This window comes from Belonocnema kinseyi, chromosome 4 (genome assembly GCF_010883055.1).
Source record: "Belonocnema kinseyi isolate 2016_QV_RU_SX_M_011 chromosome 4, B_treatae_v1, whole genome shotgun sequence".
NCBI classification, from domain to species: domain Eukaryota; kingdom Metazoa; phylum Arthropoda; class Insecta; order Hymenoptera; family Cynipidae; genus Belonocnema; species Belonocnema kinseyi.
The window spans coordinates 31,376,281-31,387,906 of NC_046660.1; the positions used below are offsets into that span (position 1 = coordinate 31,376,281).

Below are 11,626 nucleotides of genomic sequence, written 5' to 3' on the forward strand. Positions count from 1 at the left end.
CTAGAGCCTCGTCTAGTGGCCGCCAGGTTTCGTATTTTCGTGTACAACGTTACCGGCTGATGCCGTTGGAATTGATTGTTAAAATATATTTTTTACATCTTTCATTGTTAAGCTTTGTACTTAAACGTAGTTTTCTTTCGGCTCTTGCATTTCTCAAAGTTTCAGACCGATATTTTATGTATAAAAAAAGTTCGAACGTTCAAAAAATGTTGAGGTTCAGAAAAAAGATGAAATAATTTTCAGTGAAGTTCCTACCAAAATGCAGTACCTAAACGTACTTTATTGTATTCTAATACATTTTCCAAAGTTTCAGCTCGATATTTTATTTACAAAAAAAGTTCTTAGGTTCAAAAAAACATTCAGTGTACTTAAAAAAGTGTGGTCGGTAATATAGGTATTTAGCTGTGTCACATGCCCTTAACAAATAACAATTTATAAATGCAGAATTTTTATAACAAAACGAAACATTTCATTAAGCAACGAAACAAAAATACGCGCGCTACGCACGCAAATATGGTTTTATCCCATGCAATTTTTTTATTAAATTATTAAATCAATATGATAGAAAATTGATATATTCCAGAGTACCTATTATTATCACAAATAATATTCAAAAATACAAAGATTCTTGATAATTAATGAAAATTGATAACCTTAACTTCAGAATTGATATACTAAATTTTGTATAGACAATCAAACCGTTGCAATTTTGTTAAACATGCCAATTTCCGACGAAAAACATTAACATAACATAAAATTGTTCAAAATTATAAATCTTCTTCATGCAGCAATGACGTTAAAAAGCAATAAGAAAACTATAAAGTGTAATTATTGAAAAAAAATTGTAATCATCGAAATGTTATAATTTTGTATTAAAAATATTAATTTTCTGTGTAAAACGTCAACATAAAATAAAATTATTTAGAATTGGGCATCTTGATGATATCTTATATCTAAATTCTTTTTAAAAAAATAGTGTAGTATTCAGCGCAAAGTATTAACATAAAACATGCATAATATTTTTCATAATTTATTAAATAATTAAAAAATTTTATTTTAAGCGAGCAAGAATGTTTAAAATCACAAAAGTTTCCCAATTTACCTAAGGTTTTCTATCATTTTTCTTATTAATTATCTTCTAGTTGTGCCTTCAAGTTCAAAATTACCAAATCTAAAATTTGATTTATAAATTTGACAAAAATGGCCCATTTATTATATTGTAACAAATTTTAGAAGAGAAACCTAAGCGTAAATAATAATGAAATAGTTGAAGCCTTAATTATTTACTAAAATTTAATTATTCACATATTTGTTTCTTATCTTTCGCATTAGGCAAAAATCGTAATTTTCGTTCAATTATTACTATACTATAATGTTCTACTACTAATAATGTTCTAACTTGATTAAATGTATCAGAATTTCCGATGATTTTCAACGAATGTAGGGGAAATTCATACGATTTCAAAATAATTTAAGTTAAATTTAAAATAAATTAAATAAATTAAAAAAAAAACGATAAAAAATCCAATAAAATTTGAGTGAAATTATAAGATATTAATTGAAATAAGAAGAATTCGATTAACTTCATCAAAATTTAAGGTGACTTAAAAGTAATTAAAGGGAATTGAAAACAATTAAAAAATATGAAAAATTTAAAAGAATTTAAGGTGACTTTAAAAAACTTCAGAATTATTTAAGCAAAAACTAAAAAAATTTAATCTAGCGAATTGAGTAGAATTTACAAGAATTCAAGCGAATTTAAAAGAATTCAGGACAGATGAGTTCCAGGTCAATTCCATATAAATTCAAATGAATTGCTAAAAATATTTAAAAATCTATTTATATCTTTGAAATCCCACGAAATCCCTCACTTGTTATGAATAAAATCTTTGAAATCAATTAAAATATTAGAAAATTCTGTAAAATTCGATGAAATCTGCTGATATTTCCTGAAATCATGGAAAATTTTTTAAAATACACTGTAAACTTTTAAAATCCCTTTCAATCAGTAAACCAGTTAAAATTTCCTTAGAGTTTTTTAGAATTCCCTAAAACATTGCAAATTTTTTTAAATCTTTTGAAATCCCTTCAAACTTTTTAATGGTCTTGATACTGCATTGCAATCTTTTTAAATATCCTAAAATATTTCAAATCCTTTACAATATTTTGATATACCTTGCAATTTTATTAAAGCTCTTGAAAATTTCTTAGAATTTCTAAAAAATAACCTAAAATATTTCAAATTGCTTGAAATCCCTTGAAACATTTTAAAGTACTTGAAAATTTTTCGGAAATTTAAAATACCATAAAATCTTGAAAATCCTTCGAACACCTTTAAATTATTGAAATCAATTGAAAATTCTTCGGAACATTTAAACTATATCTTGAAACCTTTAAAATGCCTTAACAATTTTTGAAATCCCTTGAAACACTTTAAAGCTCTTGAAATGAAAATCTTTAAAACTTTATAAAAATTTTCTTAAATCCGTCAAAATAATTTAAATTCTTGGAAATTCCTGAACAATTTTTGAATATATTGAAAATGCCCTGGAATATTATTTAAAAAAATGTTAACTCTAGAAATCTCTGAAATCTATTTTAATTATTGAAATCTGTTAGAAAGTTCTTTGAAACTTTTAAAATACCCTAAAATATTTGCAAAAAATTTAAGAAAAGTCAGAAATAAGTATAGGACGTTAATTCAATAGTAGTTAAACCATGAGCTACTTTATTTCCAGAAAAGCGAATGAATAAAGTAAACTTTTCATTTAAAAAGTTACTATAGTGACTAAAAATTGATTTGAGAGAAGAAGTTACTGTGCGGCAGCCTTAATTACTCTTGATAGTTACTTAACGTACTTCCTTACAGAAATTCCCTAACTTTTACAATGTTAATTTCAAAATCTCTGCCTTTCCCTGGCGAACAAAATTCCTTAACTCTTTCCTGATTTCGAGGTTTTTCCTGACTATTACCTTTTTGGACGGAAAATTTGCATATAAAGTTTTCTGTCTGTTATCTACCTAGGGAGACTAAAAAGTGGATCGATGAATAGTGCACCAGTACCTCGTCGCAAAAGGAGGAGAATGAGTTTAAGATTTTGCGAAGATTACAATCGAGACAAGGGAAGGAAGGCAAGGGTAGTAAATCAAGTTGAAATAAGGACTCACCGTGCCGGCTGTGTCTAGAATTTCCAGCATACATTGCTGTCCGTCGACCTCTACTTGCTTACGGTAACTGTCTTCTATGGTTGGGTCATATTTTTCGACAAAGATTCCTTGTACGAATTGGACAGTGAGGGCAGATTTACCGACACCTCCGCTGCCCAACACCACTATCTTATATTCACGCATCTCTTGCCCTATCTATCTGCTTCGTGTCACAGCCGAGGGGTCACCGAATCCGCCACGTCTTGTCCTTCTTCGCTGTCAGCGAGATAGATCTGAAATTCAACAACACTTCTTACAAACAGTCCAATATTATTCAAAATTATCAAAAACAAAAAATATAAGATAACACAAATTAATTGCTCAATTATAAAACGAAAAAATAGTCAAATAAATGTTCTGTCGCCTATTAAATTGTTAATTAAGTCATTCAAACCTCACCCTCCCCTACTAACCCCTCCCCCAACTTCACTCTTCGTGACGCCTTACCCAACTCCTTACATCCCTACTTCTCCCTTTCCTCGCTATCACAGCCTCTCACTTCCCACACTTCTCTCCCATACTCACCCTCATTTTCAACTTCTCCTCACTTACACTCTCTTCATCTACTTTCCCTTTCTTCCGTCCCATAATAACCACTCACTTTCCCTATTTCCCCTCCCCTCATTTTTCATCACTACATATACTTTCACCCCTTTCCTTTCCCTACTGCCCTTCCACGCATTTCCCTTATACACCCTCCCCTAAATTTCCCAACTGTACCACCACTCACCTCCCATTCTTTTCCTCCCGTAATTTTCTCACACTTCCCCCACTATCTTTCACATCATTTTACTTACTTCCTCTCCCCAATTTTTTCTACTTCACATACTTATCCCTCCCACCTTTCCTAATACTTCCCCTACTTTCCACCTCTTATTTTCCCTACTACCTTCCACTTATGTCCCCTAATTTCTCGTCCTACCCTATCCTCATTCCCCCTACAGTCCTTCAATTGCAGTCTTTAAAAAAAAGAACGACGGACGGACATCCAACTGAAACTATAAGGATTTTTTTCCGGGTGCTACGAAACCCTAAAAACGCTTCAACCACTTTCAACCCAAAAGATGTTAAACTCATTGTTTCTTTACAGAAAGCAACGTTCTGATGATTTATGAGTAGTTCAAAGGAAAATTTAAAATCTTGGATTAAACATGAAAAAATAAAAATTTCCACTTTTCCAGATTTTTTAAAAGTATTACGTCAAACAGCAAATTAAATCAAAAAATTTCAAAATAATTTTGTATTATAATAACACTTTCACATTCAAAAGGCCCCTCAAAATTAAAATATTTTTCATTCGCAAATTTTTAATTTTAATAATTTATGATTTACAGCATTATTATTGTTCCAAAGTTTCACATTGAGACTTTAGAATTTTGTTTACATTAAAAATTATAATCAGGGTGGCCACTATTTTTTAAATTCTTTACTCCCGGTTTTGTCCCTGTTCTCCCGTTAAATATTCGTTATTTCTTCCGGTTTAGATAAAAACTAACTTTCTTTACGAAACCCACAGTTTTTTCACATATTATCTATTGCGGAAGTCGATCAAAATCAGAAATCTTTATGCAAGAAATCGATTGAAAATATGAAAATTTCTAAGCCAACACGCTAAAAATTGCACAATTCGAATTTAAATTGGGGAATCACAAAACTAGTATGGATTAGATTAAAATTTTGAAAATATGACAATATCAAAACATTAAAAAATGATTATTTTAAGATGCGAATATTAGAAATTGGATCATTTAAAAATCAGAGGAATTGAAGTTGTATTCTTTACAATTAAAAGCGTTCAAAATGAAATGAAAAATGAATTGCATTACTCTAAAGAAAGCTTTAAAATAAATAGTAATTTTAAATGGGAAAATTTCTACTTCGAAACGTTAAAACTTAAATAAATGAAAACTTCATTTCAAACTACAAAAAAAATTGTTAATGCCCAAAAATAGGGACATTAGAACTTTTTTATATGCGAACCCATTCAAATTTAATTATTTGAAGTATATTTAAATCGCTTGAAAATAAATAGTTTTTAAATTGCTAATTATACTTTCCAAAAATCAACCAATTCGATTTCAATTAAAAAATTAAAACGTATGAAAGGGAAAAATAAAAACCCATTTTTAATTTCAAATTTCCCTTTAGAATTATTATTCATTCAATACATTTTGAATTAAATATCTTTCAATTTGAAATTATTTGAGCTAAATCTTCAACTTAAAATCAGGCCATTTTTAGATATTACATTCAAAATTAAAATAAAGAATACAAAACAATATTGCTATAATATGATTTCATTTTTTTATTTGTACAATTTTAATCTTGGCAATTCGAAATTGCTCTATATTTACATCTAAAATTACTAATTTCAAAACTGACTAACAAGGCTTATAATAAGACATTTATAAATATTTAATAGCGAAATGGTCCTGAAATGTTAAATATTTGAATATGAAACTGCAATAATGTGAAATTGAAAATTCGAAAACCCAAAAAATTAACATGAAAATTAATTCAAGGAAAAACTCTAGTTTCAAAACCACAAAGATGAAACTGTTTTAAAATTGCAATCAAAACTATAATTTTAAATTAAAATTATAGAAATTTACAAGACGCTCAATATGTTATTAATAAGTATCATATTATGTGGTAACAAGCGACATTTAAAATGATTGGATAAATTTCTTTACTAAAAGATGTGATTTATGTAAAATAAAATCACTATCATTTTCACCGTTCAAAATTGCAGAATTTTTAATATTTTTAGCCTTAAAAGTTTAATTATTCTTAACACTTTGAAAATTATATGTACTTTCTAATTGGAAACTTCCAAAATTGCAAAATGTGCGAATTATGAAATACGGGAAATATCCCGGTGTATCATTTATCTCCCGGAATTCTCTCAGTTTTCTCCCGGTGCAAGTCTCTCCCGATTCTCCCGGGTCAGTGGTGACCCTTATAATTGTTCAATTTTTTAAATTCAAAATACAGGAAGGTAGAAAATTAAAAGTTTACCATCTAAGAGCTCAACTGTAAGCTGTGCAATTTTTAAAATGCAAATTAAAAAAAAATAACTTTGAATGCTGAGTCCTTCCTCAATAATTACTTTTTTCATGACTTCGATTTTGAAAGAATTTGAAATGCTTCTCAATTAAAAAATATCTAATCCTAGAGGTTTCTAATTAGAATCTATTCCATTTTAAACCACTGTCAAAAATAATTTATGAGCATTTTATAGTTTATATCGTTTTTTTATTATTATTATTTTATTTTGAATGATTTAATTTTCAGAATTTCAAGATTAAAATTTGTCTACTCAAACTTTTTCAACTTTAATGGCACATTCAAGCATACGTAGTAATTTCATGAAAACAAGCGGCAAAAAAGAAATTCTTTTAAAACACTTAAGCAAGAAAAGTTGCAAAAACTATATTTAAAAAAGTGTGTCGATCATCAATCATCCAGATTTGGAACCTGGATTAGGAATGTGAAAATGAGTTTTTTAATTGTCCCATTTAAGACAGGATATGAGTAAAATTCTCATAGTTTACGCGAGAAGAGGAGTCAATTAATTGTTTAACTCGGAAATTAGATAACTACCGCCTGAGAGTAAATTCGCAATGCTTAGTTGAAGCACGAGTCTGCCGATGAGTAATCATTTGAAATAAAGAGGCCAGTCATACATCACATTTTAGCTGCTGCAGTATCCTTTAATCCTGAATATAAAAACAATTACAAAAACAACATCGATTTCGGGTTTAACCGATCTCAGCCTGATAAAGAACATCAGCTGTTCTATCGGTCATTTTACCTCAACAGCTTTACCGAAAACAGTTCAAAATGAATTCAGCTTCTGACCGTTCATCGATTAACCCTTGCGGGCACAACACAAAGATCCCTGGCGTGCAAGACGTTGAACCTTCTTCACTTGGGCAAAACTTAATTAGGCCAACTTCGCTGCAGCAGTCGCTGGGAAAGTTACTTTTAAAACTTGAATATGAGTTAGATATATTTCTTAATATTTTTCAATATTTTAAACTACAAGATAAGAGCAAAATTTCCTTTTCAAAATACCCTGACTTTTCCCTGATCAATTTTTCATTTTCTCTGATCGTGAATATTTGAATATCATAATTCTAATCTTGTAATGTTTATATCATACACTTTGAAACGTGATTACTTACTTGTTAAAAGAAGCGAGAAACTTGTTTTAAAACCCGTTGGATATCTTATCAAACTTCATGTCGAATGACCTCTAACAGATATATTTCTAACCCTTTGAAGAGAATATACCATGTAAGAAGGTTCGACTTTAACACGTGACATGCCCTAGGCAAGTTCTAGCAAAAACATGAAATTTAGACCACACATTCCTTTAAATCTTATCTTCAATTTAAGCCCATCAAACCTCCAAAATCTTCACCGGTTCCCCAGATATGACTAAAAATGTCTAAGAGTTTCACTCAAACTCAACGCAGATTTCAAAGATTACCCCCCTGTCAATATAAGTTTTTTCCCCACAAGTTTCCTAAGCCGCACGCAAACACGCTCGGGTATTTTTAGTAATATCTAAGGAACCCATGTAGATATTTAATACTTTATTCACTTGAATTCAAGATAAGATTTCAACAATTGTGTGATATAAATTATATATTTTTGCTACAACTTTACGATGTAATGCCACAAGTTCAAGTCGATGTAAAAAATCGAGAAATTCTTGAATTTTGTACGCTTGTTACGTGGTATATCTTCTTCTAAAGGTCAAAAATCACATTTCAAAGTCAGTAGATATAATTTGAGTTAAATTCAGGAGTATTCAAATGAATTGGAAAAAATACACAAATAAGAAAAACCATTGATTTCAGTAAAAGTTTAGTGAAATTAGAAGAATTGAAAGGACATGAGAATAATTAGATGAAATTCATTTAAATTCAAGGTGATATAAAAAAATGAAATAAATTAATAAGAATTCAGAGAGAATTCCAAGTTAATTTCAATGAACTGAAAAAAACTTTTGAAAACTTCCCCAAATTTTTAAAGCTCTTCGAAATTACTCACTTCGTGTGAATGATTTCTTTGAAATTTAATCAAATTTATGCTGAAAAATTGACTAAAATTCCATGAGGCCTTCTAAAATCCCTTAAAATCATAAAAATCCTAGGAAATCTGATTAAATTCCTTGGAATACTTCAAAATATCATAAAACGTTATAGGTTCTGTAAAATTGTTACATATCTTCGGAAATTCTTTATAAACACATACATTTTTTCTAATACCCTTCAAATAATTGAACTCCTTTTAAACTATTGAAATCTATTTTAAAATTCTCTAAAGTATTTAAAATCCTTTGAAATCTGTTGAAATTTCTTAAAACTTTTTAAAGCTCTTTAAAATTCCTTCCTGGGAATTAAAAAAAAACTTTAACTTTAAAATAACTTTAAATTCTTTAATCTTTAATCTTTAACTTTAAAATCTTTGGAAATTTTATTAAATTCCTTGAAATCTTGCAACATATTTTAAAATCTTATAGGTTCTATAAAATAGTTTAATTTCTTTCGAAATTCTAGCACATTCTTTAAAACCGGATGAACATTTTTTTAAATCCTTTAAAGTCATTAAAATCCATTGAAATACCTTCAAATTTTGTTTATCTTGAAAAGACTTTACACGTTTTTCAAAAACACTAAAATATTTTAAAACCTTTGAAATTTCTTTAAATTGTTAAAACCAATAAAAAAGGTTTTGAAATATTTTAGAATTCACTAAAATATTTCAAACCAATTGAAACCTTTTTAAATCTTTTGAAACTTTTTAAAGCTCTTCAAAATCCCTAAAAAATTTTAAGAATGCCCTAAATTATTTAAAATCTTTGGAATACTATCAAGTTATCGAAATCTATAAAAATGTCTTGGAATCTTTTAAAGTACCCTAAAATATTTTAAATACTTTGAAATCTTATTGAAATCACTTAAGCTCGTGAAAATTCCTTGATATCTTTTTGAATACTCTAAAACATTTAAATTCTTTTTAAATTCCTAGTAATTAAAATAAATACCCTAAAATCTTCAAGTTTCTTCAGTATCCCTTCATATTCCATATTGAAGCCTATTAAAAATGTCTTGGAAGCTTTTAAAATACACTAAAAGATTCAAAAATGATTCAAGAAAATTCAGGAATCAGTGAAGACCTGCATTCAATTGTGCTTAACCCATGGGTTAATTATACTTTCAATTAAGATGGCTAAATTTTCTGAAGAATTGATACAATTTTCAGTTATTTTATTCATTTACGGATATTTTCTGTAACATTTACTGAACTTTGCTGTCAAATTGGCATCTTTCAATCGTAAAATCCAATAAAAATATCTGTAAATTTTATAGAAAGTATCCGTAAATTTGTAAAGTTACTGAAAATTCAGCAAACTGTAGAAAATTCGGTAAGCTTTACTGAAAAGCTACGCTGTCTCTATTTTAACTAAAAACCTTGTAAATTTAGCACTCATTTTTCTCCGCGGGTAAGGTTTTCATTTAAAAAAGTGGCTATAATGACTTTATCTTCAAAAGTGACTGAAAGGGATTTTTTACAGAAATTCCCTGACTATTGCAACTTTTTCAATAATTCCTGACTTTTTCCTAAATTACAAAAAAATATATATGGATGTAATTGATATAATTCAAAATCTTACAGTCAGACAGATTGGATTAATTATTTGAATACAAACTATATTTTTCTTGTAGAATAGACGTAATTAATTAATTATCAGGGAATTAGGACAGCTTCTATAAGAAGTGATTAGTAATTTATCTGGAAAGTAATGAAAGCAAAAGGTTAAAGTTTTGAACATAGCACGCAGGCTGCGATAATCATCATTTTTAAAATGTCAAGAGCATTATGTGGATTAATTTCAATTTAAGTGGTAAGTTCATTTTTATATTTTGCATATTTTTCACTTTTTTCTTTTCTTATTTATTCAGTATAGTTACTGAAATCTTAAAGGCAGCATATCATCTTTCTTAAATTTTCAAAACTGAGCAATTTGAAATTTGATGACTAAAAAACTGAAATGATTAACAAAGGACGGATTTGATCAATTCTAAAGTTAAAGATTTTACAAATAACCATAAAAATGAAAAATCACAAAAGTTGGGATCTGCCAAACATTAAAATTAGACTACTTAAAAAGGAATCACAATGTAACAATCCGAAATTTGCAAATTTACAATTTGAAACGCAAAAATGTGAAAACTTGAAAATGTTTTAAATATGGAATCCTTTAAAATCGAGAAAAATTAAACAGTGTACCTTATCAGGTATTACACTGAAGGGGGAAAGAATGGAACAAATTGTTGGGATTTGGTCTATTTTTGGTCTATTTTGTATATGGATGGAATTCTAAAGAATTCCATCTTTGACATTTTAATTGCAGAATTGAAAAGCATAAAATAGAGCAATTTAAAATCAGCTACCAAAATCGTATCAATTAAAAAAAATTGTAAACCACTTCTGAAAAAATTGGCGAACTTTACGTGAACAAGAATGATAAAATAAGTGACCAAAAAATAAAGTCATTAACATATCTCCCTTTTTTACTTTTTCTCTTCCTGTTTTCTTTCTTGACTTCACTTCCCCGGGTTTCTTCTTTAATTTTACTTTCGCCTTTGCTTCCTTATTTTTTAAATATTCCTGATGAAAATTGAGTTCAAATGCTCGTTTTAAAAGATTGACAATCTTCTTTTTGGATGAAAAACGCACATGAAGACGTGCTTTGTATATAGGGATACCAGTAATGCTTCGAGACACATCGAATGTCCACTTTGAGCTGTAAATACGTTATCTGCTCGAACGAGTCTCGATACACTTGATTGGACTCAGTCACATCCACATAAAACCGTAGTGCCTTCTTTCGCCTCTGAACCCCTCCTTTTATCCTTTTTAATAATGTCCTCATCCACCAAAAGAGGTCGATCTTGTCGAGGAAATATCCAATAATTCTTGCAAAATTTATTCAGAAAAATTTGTTTCAATTCATTAAAAAACTATTCACCAAACAACTGTATTCTGCTTCAGTCAAATGTAAAGTATAATATGCCCAAGATTTAAAGTCGAAATATATGGCATTTTTAACAAAATAGTTGAATTTTCAACCCAAAATGATGAATTTTCTACTAAAGAGATGAAATTTAAAACAAAAGTTCAATCAGAGTTGATTTCTTAAAGCTAATATGTATAATTTCTGATGTATAATTAGCATTTCAACCTACAAAGATCTTTTTCAGTCAAGAAACAAACAAAAATTCAACCAAAATGTTCAATTTTCAAGCAAAACAAAAGGACTTTTCTAGGAACCAGTTGAATCTGTAACCCTACAATATGGAATTTTAAACCAAAAATAGTTCATTTCAAAAAAGGTTGAATT

The 11,626-nt window shown here is 28.6% G+C and overlaps 1 protein-coding gene across 1 annotated transcript in view; it reads right to left on the minus strand.

Annotated features, from left to right (window-relative positions):
- Nucleotides 1–11,626, minus strand: part of LOC117170672 (ras-related protein Rap1) — a 103,636-nt gene that overhangs the window by 11,911 nt on the left and 80,099 nt on the right. The window contains exon 2 of the mRNA XM_033357601.1: nucleotides 3,169–3,440. Within this exon, the coding sequence (XP_033213492.1) occupies nucleotides 3,169–3,351 (183 nt within the window). The 5' untranslated portion in view covers nucleotides 3,352–3,440. The remainder of the gene's footprint in view (nucleotides 1–3,168; nucleotides 3,441–11,626) is intronic.